We start from the raw sequence: 13,045 nt of genomic DNA, 5'->3' as shown, positions 1-13,045 counted from the left end.
TGTAAAATTAAAATCAAGGCTTTTAATTCATGCTGCAATAAATGAGTGAAACACAACTAAGTGTTACCTCAATCATGTGCTTCAATAATTATGCATTTTGAAGAAAAATGACAAACAATATAGTCAGGGCCGGATTTAGATGAAAAGAGGCCCTAGGGTATTCCACTTATGAGGCCCTTTCACCTCCCATTTTTAAGTTTGTTAATTACATGAGAGATAATAAAGTACATCACTACTGTGATAATATATCAATATGTTAAAAGAAACAATTAATATGTTCACTTTTTTTAGAATAGTGTAATTTTAATTTTGCTAACAATTTGAATGTAGGCCCCTCTTAATCTTGAGGCCCTAGGCTGAAGCCTAGTTAGCCTATAGGAAAATCCGGCCCTGAATATAGTCATTCACAATGGATTTTTAAACCCGTTTTGAGAAATATCTGCGCATATGTTTTGATAGGCAAAAAAACATTTTAACTAAAAATTAAATCTAAAATAATAAGATAAACAATTCACAAAGTAAGAATTCGAGGAAGTTAAGGAAGCTTCGCATCCCTACATTAAGCGTCAAGCAGTACGTCAAATAGCAGGTTTTTATTCAGTTTGAATCAAGGAAATTTATTCTGTTTGAATCAAGAATATTTATTAGTAAGAGAAGTCCAGAATGTTGTAGGTGTCCTCACTAGATTCTTCATCTGTACGGTTATTAATTCAGTTTTTTACCTTTTTTGAAAGTAAAAAACTGAAATATAAAATAAATGAGATAAGACAAAAAATTATTCTTATATTTCACCTCTTTATCCCTTTGATCATGTTTACACACTTTAAAAATAAAAATAAAATAAATCATGATTTATCCAGCCTTTGAAATAAATTTGATAAAACAATAGGATTTGAAAAGCATTAATTGATGAATTTTTTAAGAGATCTGATAGTTTATTGCTCAAAGCTGAAATATTATTAGAAGTGATAGCTATGAAGCATTTTACATCAGTAAATAAAAATTTGAACATACCTGTAGTAGCCACCTTGTACAGAGGCCGGTAAGGCTGGTTTGGATAATCACCTGGTATGTAATCACCAAGTCCCACGGTGGTAAGTGAAATAAAACAATAATATAATGAATCTAAATAATCCCACTCCGGTTCTAAAGCAGCAAATAATGCGGCTGGTAAAAGTATGAATAGAGCGACTAGTCCACTAGTAATTAGTGCTAAATGTAACACGCGAATGTTAAATGGTTGATAAAGATGTCCCAGCCGGCTGTTCAAGAACTGCAAAAATACTGTTGAAGGAATCATCAAACGTTCTACTAGGGCACTTAGCAGCACCAGGGTCAGGGGTATGCCGAACATTGCATAAATCATGCAGAACACTTTACCACCTTTAGACAGTGGCGTCACGTGACCATAACCTGGAAATAGAAAGAGATTTTTAATAAGAGCTAATTAAATAGTATTAAGCTTAGTTACTAAAAACTATACTTGACAATTTTTCTATACCAAGAATTCTCGAGCTTTTTAAAGAAAGTTAGAAAATTAGTACTTTAAAGAGGTTTAATTTATTAATTACCCAGGACCAGTTATCTAAGAAGGAAACAAGTCTTTTTAGATATAAAGGCTTAGGTAACAGCTGGAAATAAACGCTATTAGTCTTTGCAGAAAGTTCTGTGTGAAATATATTTCAAAGTAGGGAAGTAAAACCGTAAATTTACAAGACTTATTTTAGTAAAGAAACCTGGACGTTGACAAAAGGAGATAAACGGCTTCTTGTATTAAATTTTGGCGAGGAAGATAAAAAAAAACCTTAACAGTTATAGAAGGAATTATAAGGCGACGAGGACTTGAGAATTTCCAAGTGGCTTTTCGTTAGACATTCTGATGAGTATGGAAGCCTTATTTGAAATACTAAAACTAAATTAAATTATGAACTGAATTTAATAGAACAAAAATCTAAGGATATTGAGCCTCCTTTAGAAGTTCCAGTCTATTTGTAAAATATGGCGTGAAATCTAGAAAAATGAGCGTAAATGATTGTGAGTGGTAGGGAGTTGGAGTTTCTTAGACCATAACAATTACCACCTCCTTCCTGCGATCTTAAGTCTGAAGGGTGTTGTATCAGTTTAGTTGTCGTCAGTGTAAGTGTTGTTAGGCAGAGATACTAAGCTAAGAGAAATTCTAACTCCTAAGTGGTTGATTCTCTTCTCCTGTGAGAGTTCGCACATCGGGATTATCATTTTTACTGGGATACTTCTACATTTTTTTTGTGGATCCTAAGGGCAAGATGACTTCAGATTTCTTTCTAAGATCCACAACAAATAACGTTCACACTCCTAAAGTACGTAATACAGAACATAATAAAATTCGAAAAACAAAATATTGGAAGTCAACAAATAACCAAAATCGAGAGTGTAGATTAAATTATCAGCGTCGTGCGGTTTTTCCATAGTTATAAAATCAACTATATAAATCCGTTAATTTTTTCCGAAATTAATTATTTAATAATCTGAGATTGTTTTAGAAAAATCGAGCCAAGGCTTTTAAAAGAATTTATTTGAAATTGTTAGGGGCGAGCAAAGCGACTCCATTTTTAGAAAATATTTTTAACTCTTAAATTCTTAAAAAATACTTTTCAGTTGCCTACTTAGATTTGCGGACTTAGCCTCTAATCGCTCATCTACCGTGTCTGACAGATATATCTATTTTATAAACATACATCCAACTGAGCTCTCTAAATATTTTGTTTTTAATTTAACCCCTATCAATATGTGGTTCACAGTGCTCTGAACTATCTTAAATGTATTGCAGACCCTATCCTCTCCTTTCAGTCAATTTTTACCTACACTGAACTATAAAGGAAGAGGATAGCGCTTATTGGACTCGAATGAGGCTTGCCTCTTGTGAGTAAAGGTCGTCAATTTCTTGCCAATTTCTAATTACTAAAATGGTAGGATTCAAGAAAAAGATTCTGTTCTTACAATAATCCATCTTTACCCATCAGCTAAGATTAAATGGCGTAGCTCTGTACCACAGTGTCTACCAACGAGCTATAGTGAGGATAACCAACAAAATGGTAAAGCAGAAGTAATTCAAGATGCACACATCATTCTTGGGTAGAGGTCAATACAGTCTTACGTTATCTAGTCAACATCAACATTATCTACCCCAAGATAATGTTAAGCTTCATCATCTTTGCTACTTCTAAATCTTCTTCAATCCCTCATAAAATTGCTTGATCACACTGTGTAGTTAGAAAGAAATTATTGCAATCCATTAAGTGAGTATTGGGAAGGATTTCCTTTTCTTCAATCTTCACCTTTCTTTTCTTATTTTTTAAAGCAAAACACGGAGAAAATTCGCCAACGCCAGATTTGCATTTCTGGTAAAAACTCTGCAAAACATCATCACAAGACTTCATGCAGCAATAGAGGCAATTGATAGAATTACTGAACCATTTTCTAAATATTTCATTATTATCAACTTTCGAGGTTATTCAAATTAAACAGTAACGCAAAAAGAAATGAATTTTTTTTTGTTATCTTCTTTTGAGAATGATATTTCTCTTAGTACTATCGTTATACTTGATTACTTTACCAAGATACTCTGCAGTAGTGATGTCTAATAGCATTCTTTTATTGCAGCAACAGAGATAACTATCGCCTAAAAAAGTTTTCCTCTTTCCTGTTTAATTTTTAAAACGTATTTTACTCATAAAATTGACAGATAACAAATTATGATTATTACTTTAATGTTGATAAAGTATATTTATAATTCTAGAGAAAAAGGAAATTTTACTTTTGATTAAAAATGAAAAGGAAGTGCTGGGTCCCTCTCATCCCCACGAGGGTCCCTCTTTCATCAGAACGGTTTTCCCCCCCATAGTTTCGAAGTTACACGATTTACGAACCTCCTATCTTAGAAATACTGCTGCGTTCTTAACATCGTTCTTGAACAGATGAATTTCAATTTGTTTCATGACTTCACTGATACTAACAGTCATTCTGCCACCACTAGTAACGCACTTCCCAACCTGCAGGAATTAGCGCGGTATTCTGATTTTATTTGATAATAAAATTAAGGTTTACATTTGACTTTCCCTCAAATACCTCATTAAATATTGAAGGCGAGGAAAACGTATTTTCGATCTGGATTAAAAACGGTAATTGACAGAGACTGCACTGTAGTCTATATCAAACTTCAATAATCAATTTTGATTCTGCGCAATCTAGAGATTTGAATAATTGGAACGATCTTCAAAGAAATCTCAAGAAAATATTTAATTTATAATTATTAGAACAGAACAGTACACATTACTTTTTAGGCACAAAAAAAGCGAGATATTTGTCGAAAAATTGGCAGTTATAAGTTATGATAAAAAAAAGAAGTATTTTTATCTGACAGAACCACAACAATCAGTAAAATTTATTTCGCTACTCTGGTTAACAAATTTGACATTTGAAATAACAGTAAAATTCAGAAAAGAGAATTGTCAATCGGCTTTTGAAATTAGATTTCCTAGAATCTATTTGAATAATTGTAGTGGTGGTCTCTTGCAAAGAAAAACACAAACATCATCACGATGTCCACCTCATGATCTCTTCAATACTTTCGGATATCAAGAACAAAGCAGAATGATTCAATGTGAAATAGTCACTTAAGAAAAATACAACCTCTTTCTGGAAAAGAGGGAGAAGCAATCATAATCAAAGCGCCGGAAGAGATGCAAGAATCCTGAGAAAAGCACAAGAATGTGCTGGGTAGTGACATGGACTCAAGGACAGTCTACTATTTAGAAGACAATAACAACTGGTAAAGAAATATTGGGGTACTCGTCTAAAATAAAAACCCAGTTATAACTTCACTTACCAATTGTAGTAACAACTGTGCTAGAAAAAAATAGCGACTGTCCAAAACTCCAGTTAGGTTCTCCGGAAACGTTTTGGGCGGCTGATACACCTCGGTTGCTGGCTCTTACTACTTCTTCTATTAATTCTTCTAGGGCCCCATCTGTGAAAAGAACATTAAATGATTAACAATGACTGAATAATTAACATAACAGTTGAATTTAGAAATTTCTAACCATTTACTTGGTTAATAATAATAATATGATTAGAAAAGGAATTACCTTAGAGGGTAGTGGACTTCAGGAACTACTAAAGCTGCCAGCCCTTAGATTTCTCATTTAGGAAAAAGGTGAAAAAACGCCAATAACCGTTGTTAACATAATAAGCTAATGAGCATACGAATATGCTTCCGTTGTTAACAAGACGAATGCTGAAATTCCTATTTCGCGCGGCAGGACGCGAGGTGGGCCTCGCTTAGCTTATTAGCGATCATTTCTTTCCATTTACCGGACCCTACAACGGTCGATAGTGTTGCCCTTAACTGCTAGCTTGATGTGGCTCTTTTACCCAATCTGATCCGTATGGATTCTCGTCAAAAACTCACAAATAGACCACGTAATGCAGACTGACCAAGGCACAAATTATGACACTTGGTATTAACAACTAGTATGGTAAAAACCCTTTCTTGTCAAAAAAGGTTTCTATAACGGGAGACAAACTTAACATACAAATGTGGCAATATGTTTCTGGGTGCAGTGAAGATTGTGGCACTCAAAATCTTCATTTCTGGACTTTTCCCATGTGTGGTATACACAAAACAAAATGTGCTTTTGAAACTCTCCAGTACAAGTGTACTTTTGTCAATCTCCATCACCGTGACCAATGCGCAAGTAGTTTTTGTCGAGAATTTATGTGTAACACATTGGAAACAGTCAAACGGCTACTAGTTTCATTTCCCAGCAAGAGCATCTTTGTAATACTCAACTCAAATTAGTCGTGAAGCTTTGCTTCTGAGGATCCATATTAAACTTATACAGACAATGGATTAAGCGAATCATTTATGATCTACTAATTAAGAACAACTTGCAATTAACAATTCCAAAAAAAACAAAAAAAAAAACGATTTTTCCACCTGACTACAAACTATAAACTAAATGCGGCTAAATTTCAGTCAATCATTTGAGTATAACTTTCACACATCTCTTTCATAGTATTGAATTTCAAACACACTCCACCCCGTATCATTGTTCTTTTTATCTTTACTTTATTATTTGCCGTTATCAATACTTTATTATTCGTCGTTATCATCACTTTATTTATCATTTACCGGTATATATGTATATATCTCAGTTTATCAGATATATCAAATTAGGTTTATACTAATAACATATTTAGATAATAAAAAATAAATAAGAAGTAGCGGCAAAGGACCAAAATTGCAGTCACCTGATTGTGAACCACTCATAAGAGACACATATAATTAAAAATAGTTAAGAAATAGAAAGTCTAGTTTTCAGACCCATCAAACTAAGCCATCCCCATGAAACTAAGTTCAAAAATCTTTATTATTTCTTTCAAAATATTTCAAATAAAAGTTCTAGATCTAAATGTGTGAAATGACCACAAAGTTTTTACTGAGGATGCAGTTCAATAAACAAAAGAGAAGATGTTTACATAATTCATTTTATAAACTTTAATAATTTTTATGTATAATTAAAAGAAAATATACATAAATTTGAATATGGTAAAAGACACTTTGTTGGGCGAAGTGCCCGAAAAGTTTTGCTTCTCTATTTGCCAAACGTTTCAGTTAAGTATGAGAAGAGGTAAATTTCCTCACTGACCAAACTCTTCTCATGTATTAAATGTTCGTGGCATATCTGCCATTGAAGAGGGTGACGAAACTGTAGGCAAATCATTACTCTTCAAGATCTACATCCAAAAAAAACCCTGAGTTCGAAATACAAAAAAGTTATGCTATTTTTTTTTGAAAAAAAAATATGAAAATTAAGAATCAAATAACCTGTAAGTTAGATGCCTCAGAGACAATACTGTTCTATCTATATCGCCTATTCAACACTCAGGCCGAGCGGTTAGAGGAAAGGTCCGCAAAGCTAAGGTGTATTGCTGGTTTAGTGGGTTCGATTCCCGGTGTCTAGACCTTAGATTTTATTTAATACTTAATAATAGAATTCATTGTAAAGTATGTTTGCTAGTCGCCTCCGTTCACGACACCTAATTTAGTAGTTAGACTTGAAGTCTGTCTGAAAAAAATAAGCGTTACTTTACTATTATTTTTATGTACTTTTCTTATGGTCCCCCAACAATGTACTTCTTCGATAATTCAAAGTTTTCTGAACTTCTATGTTTCCACAACATTTCTTCCTTTCCTTCTAAATAGTTATGAAACTCAAATAAGGCACAAAGTAATTGAAAACACTTTGAACTTGGAGAAATAAAGGGAGTAGTGCTTTCCTTGGTCTATTTGAAAGAACAAAGAGGAATTGAGGTTTAACATTAGTTCGCAGTGCATCACTTACAAGAACTAACTGACGGTTCTTTAATCTATTTATTTTCCTCTCCCCGGTTTGCATAAAAATTATTTCTGTTACGCGATACTTTTTATTTTAATTAATTATTGAACGCTACAGTTTCAGATTTAGACAAGTTCCTGTTATTTTAATTATTTTTTGTTTCAAGTAAAAACGTCAAATCTACAATCTTTCCAATCAAAATCTCACACAAAATCTTTAATTGGATGTTTCGCTATTCGTGATCGTCAAACAACGTTATTTTATATAATAAAAGTCAAGTAACTACCTCCTTGTCATCGAAGCAGGTATTGCAGATAAAGAAGGAAAATGTGTTGAGAAATACATCCAATATCCACATAGCTACAGCCAGTGCTGATGCAGCGTTCCAGTTCTAGAGCTCCAACTACCAATAACTTACGGTACGTACCTCTCTCTATATATTGAAAACCCAATTTCCAAGTTTTCTACTGTGTAGCCAAAACCTTACACTCATAAATAATAGCCAGCTTGTCATTGATGAAGGGAGTGGGTACAAGCAAAAAAAACAAAGGATCCTGGGAGCCACTTGCTATTCCAGAGAAAGAAAAATTACTGCATTAAAATCTGCCACAGGAGAAAACCTAATAGAAGTTGAATTTTTTTGGGCTTACCTCTGAGCTCCTTCCGCGCTATCCCGGATCATGTCCAGATCATGAAAATGAGGGCAGAATGAAAATCTCGTTTTCCACGGTTCATCTCCAAATATTTTAAATAATTAAACTGGGTATTTACCTCAAATAAAACAATAAATTACAATTAAAAAAAAAATTATTTACATTTGTTTAAAAAAAATAATAAAACCTTACAAGAACTTAATTAAAAAAACCAATAAAGAGAACATTGAAAAATTAGGTAAGTTTACTAATTAGAGTGGACTTGGAGTAAGTTTTATTACAGTCAGCTACAGTAAGAGAAACAAGGTTTAGGAGCCTTCAACCTCGCCACGAAAATGAGCCATCAATATTAAAGAAAACAAGAGAGTTTCACCTCCAAAATACTTCTCAAATTTTCTCTTTCAATGAGGCAACTGAAATGGCGAAATTCTAAAATGAAAAATTTACTAAACAAATGAAATCGTTAAGGAGAACTTATCTTGAAGCACCTTATGCGAGGAGGTGACATTCAATAGGACAGCTCTAGCTTTCTTTTCTCTAATTTCCTGCACTATCCTTACATTTCCAGATGACCAACCCTCCTTCTAGGACTGTCCAGGCTCGTTAAGCCTACCTACCGCTCCGCAGGAAGAAAACAGGGTTACCCGGAGAAAAGTGGTTCCATTCAGTGAGCTCTAAGACTTTCACTTTCTGACCCCAAAGCCCTCCCCAATCACTAACACTTAATCCTTGCTCACACAAATCTACACTGCATTTAAATCTCCTTCCATTACACTGTTATCTTTATATCACTTGAACTACAATAAATTCTTAACATAAATTTAACGCTTTATAATTTTTCTCTACTTATCTCAATTTTTTACTTTACCCTTAAGGATTTATTTATTTTCTTTGCCTCGTGCTAACCTAACAAAATTATGTTTTTAACTCAAACGTAATTTGATGAATCTCCTCGACAAACATTAATATACGATAAGTCGGCACATCATACAGAGTCGCAACACTTTTTTCCCTGTAATAGTTTTTTTTCCAGATTTACTTATTTGTTTCTTATTTATTGATATGATATTGATTTGTTTGTTTTTAGGCGGCGTAGGCCATAATGAATTAATTAATTTATATAAATTATTTTTATTCATTTATTTATTTGCAACCGGGGCCTTGCCCCATACAAAGGAGTTTGGGTACAATAATACAAAAGTATACAATAATAATAGCTTTACAATAGTATAACCAAATATGAAATTTGAAACTGTTATAAGAAGAGTAAATATTACAAAAAGAAATAAAAGATTACAAAAAAAAATGATTTTAGTTTGAAACAAAATAATGTGTAGACATAAAGACTATGGGTACAATTTTGGAGAGCTTGTGACAGAGACAGAGCCAAAACTTGTGATTGGTGAAAGAGCGAATAATGGTATGAATTTATTACGGAACATATTATAAACTGGACAAATACAATAAAAATGATAAAGACTTTCTTCAATATTTTTACAAAATGGGCAAAAATTTAGTGGGTACAAATAATAGGCATTACCAGCCTTACAAGAAAATTTAAAAACATGCTTGCCAGAGAGTCTAACTTGAAACATAAAGCGTTTTAAATAAAAGTTGATTTTAGAATTGTGACAGGCTTCAGGATCAGAAAACTAGTAGTCTCTATATATAGTATTATATTCAGAGACACGGAACTTTTCAAGGTCGGAATTATAAAGGTAAAGCTGATAGGAGGGCAAAACTCGTCGTAAACTATCCTTAAATATTTGAGGATCAGAAATGCTCAATATATTCTCTACATTTATTTCTCTCAAAACCCAAACGACTTGGGAAACCCAGTTATATCTGGAGCCGCTTCCTAGATCAGCCGAAGAGAAAGGCAATAGTCTTTCGAAGCAAAAAATTTATATAAATTAATAAAAATAATATATTCCATAATAATTAGGTTGCTTACCGAAGCAACATGACGCTGGCGAGGACACCAAACGCTTGAAAAACATTTTAAACATTGACGTCATAAACACTGAACTTACTTTTTAGTTCCCAACTTTAAGATTAAGAAAAATTAAACATTAAAATTAACGTAAGAGAAAGTTGAGTGAATCTTCTCATCAGCATTTTTCTCTTACGCTGGTAAGTACAAGAATTGGGAACTTGTCAAATTTAAAGATTTAGTGATCACTAAGGATCGAAAAAGTGGTTTTAGCATTGTCTGGTGCGTGTTTGTGCAAACAATTTCTCAAATCGCAAAAGAGTAAAATGCTCTAAATTTATATTCCGGTAGTACCGACACGGCTAAAAGTTCTTACATTAAAATAATTTATAGAGAATAAATAATTGCGTTATTTTTTATCCATCGAAGCATACATGTTCTTTGTTTATTTGGTTTCAGATTTTCATGATCATCAGTTTAGTGTAGATAATTTGAATCCCACGTAGTTTCTGTCATAGGTCACTCAGTCAGCAACTTGAATGTGTGACAGAAACATAGAGTAAGTAAAATTCTGATAAATCAACCTTTTATGATAGATGAATATCCGAAAGCTATCAGAAATAAGGAAAAAATATGCTCTACAATTCAAATCTACAATTTTGTCAAGCCCTGTGACCCTGAACTCTTGATTAAATTTTTGTTTTTCCTATTCAATGAAGGAATAGGTCCTTTATTTTAAATACCTACCATGGAAATCGGCATTAAGATTAGATTTAGAGACGACTCGCTTCTATCAGTAAACCAACATAATACTGGGAAAATTCCAAGTTTCGAAGAAAACATAGAGAATTATAGTAATAGAAAGATCTGAGAACTTCAAACAATTACTTGAGAAGAGGCCAATCATCCATTTTCAATAATTACTCAATACGATTTATTTCCAATATTCTTTGTATAATATATTTTAATAAAATGAAAAGTTCCTATTCAAGAGACGCTGTTAACGCACTAATGACTGGGAAAAGGATTTATTAGAATCAATGTGAAACCTGTTGAGCGTTGGAATGAATGTAAATGGGGGGCTATGTTACGTAATAGGGCACCAGATTTATAGAACGCAAGTTCTCCATTTATTAAATACTTCCAGCCACTTTTTACCTATTTAAAATCTTTAAAAGTGAGCCCACAGCTTATAAGAGTAAACGTACTATCCTTTCAATTTAATTTCATTTGATGAAAACTAATAAAACAAAAATTGGTAAATTTAATTTTTAAAAACAATTCGAAACCACGTCAACATGTCCCAAAATTATCAATCTCATACGACTATACTTCGGCTCCCTCTGTGTTCTGGCGCCCTACGTTTCACATCTTACTCCCAATCCTAATCCCTAATGCTTAACGATCATAATTACAAAAGATATTTCACCAATAGGACTTTCATTTTATAGATTGATGTTTGAAGAAAGTATTTAAAAATTTTTTGATCGTCGCTCTAAATTTCTGGCCCTTCTCGCTTCTCCAGCTGTACAGAGCTCCAAAAGAACAACCAACATTTAATCATAATCAAAATTTTGAGCAGCAATAACTTTTTCCCTTACTTCTCTAAAATAGAATTTTGTAGCGCAGAACATAGATTCCAAGAGTAAGAAGACTGTAATTTATTTCGAATGCATTAACAAAAGCACAGTAGAAATAGTTAACGAAAAAAAAACACAAATAATTTCTCAGAACTATAGTTTGGGCAAAATATAGTCGAAAGATTTTTTTTTCATTACAAATCAATAAAGCATTTAAATTAATTATTAATGATTACATCTAACATTCCACTGTAAAAAAGAAAACCTGATCAGATCAAAGAATGGGAATAAAAAAATATAGATGTCATACAAGGATAAAATTTCATCCCAGTTAGGGCATCCACGTGACAGTTTGGCGGGAAGAGTTGACGTCATTCTAAAGTTAACTCTAGAGCTCCAACAAACAAGTATCTGCTAAATAGACAAAGAGGTAGCAAACTCCAACGTTCCAGTTTGGTTTGTGTATGTATTCCATCTCATTTCTGACGACAAACCAGCTGTGCGCACACAATTCGCTTATTTTCCATCACTGTAGATAACATAAAACTTCCAACAGCAACATCCAATTCTATTCCACCTTAGTGATTAATTTCATCACTTTGGCAATCAGTAGAAGTTATTCGAGTTCAGCTGCATTTCTCGTTTTTTATTTTATAAAAATAATTAAAAAGTTGATTAATACATTTGACCTTAATATAACTGAAAATTGATAATCAAAAATTTTGGAAAGATAAATGTTACAGAAATCGGCCGCTGATGAAAAAACAGCAAAAGGAAAGAATGAGGAATGATGAAGAATGTCAGGCGAGAAATGGAAATAACAAAAAAGACGTAAGAGCGAGTAGGGAAGAAAAAGTTGAGGTGGCAAGACATGGAAGATACTTCACGACAGAAATGGCAAGAGGATGGGAGTTGCCTCTGGGCAAAAGAAAGCTAAGAGAACTAGTAAAAGGCAGGAGGAAGAGATGGCTGCCAGAGAGACTAGCAGGATCGGAAACATTGACCTAATCGGCAACCGTGGCAGGGTAAACGCCGGTTTTCTTTGTTAAAACAACATTTTCTTCAACCTAAACAAAGGCAGAGAAATTGGAAGGTTCAATAAGTTTTTGGCTTACGTGGAATGGGTGGTTTGAAGAGTACTGTACAAGGCGACCTTTGTTTGTCTTGTGTACCAATTTGTCAGTTAAGAAGTTGCTGGGATTCGAAAAATAATGTTGCTAAGGAACAACGCGTTCATTCCCTTTTGTAAACTAAAAGGTTAAAAGGAAATGAAATATCGCAGAGATGTCATTTGGATTAACTAGGCAGAAGAGATCGTCAACGTTGTTGAAGATATGTACGACAAAGATCCTGTGTGAGGGGAAAAAGGTATGTATCTAAGAGATCATTCATAATGATGTTGGCCAAGAACCGTAGCAACTTCCTGAGGCTAAACAACCTTTTGGAGGTAAAATTGAAAATGAAAGCTGAAGCTTTTGCAACACACATTGGGTGTTTCTCTGA

At 33.3% G+C, this 13,045-nt stretch overlaps 1 protein-coding gene across 2 annotated transcripts in view; it reads right to left on the bottom strand.

Annotated features, from left to right (window-relative positions):
• The window catches only part of LOC141458562 (potassium channel subfamily K member 1-like), a 37,207-nt gene that overhangs the window by 1,797 nt on the left and 22,365 nt on the right, over nucleotides 1-13,045 (bottom strand). For both annotated transcript variants that reach the window (XM_074136851.1, XM_074136770.1), the window contains exons 2-3: nucleotides 4,865-5,005; nucleotides 1,015-1,413 (exon numbers count right to left, since the gene is read on the bottom strand). In XM_074136851.1, the coding sequence (XP_073992952.1) occupies nucleotides 1,015-1,413; nucleotides 4,865-5,005 (540 nt within the window). The remainder of the gene's footprint in view (nucleotides 1-1,014; nucleotides 1,414-4,864; nucleotides 5,006-13,045) is intronic.

Source organism: Rhodnius prolixus, unplaced genomic scaffold (assembly GCF_049639745.1).
Source record: "Rhodnius prolixus isolate KJV_2025 unplaced genomic scaffold, Rpr scaffold_1, whole genome shotgun sequence".
NCBI classification, from domain to species: Eukaryota; Metazoa; Arthropoda; class Insecta; order Hemiptera; family Reduviidae; genus Rhodnius; species Rhodnius prolixus.
The sequence above is the reverse complement of the archived record's forward strand: the minus strand, read 5'-3'. Positions and strand labels throughout refer to the sequence as shown.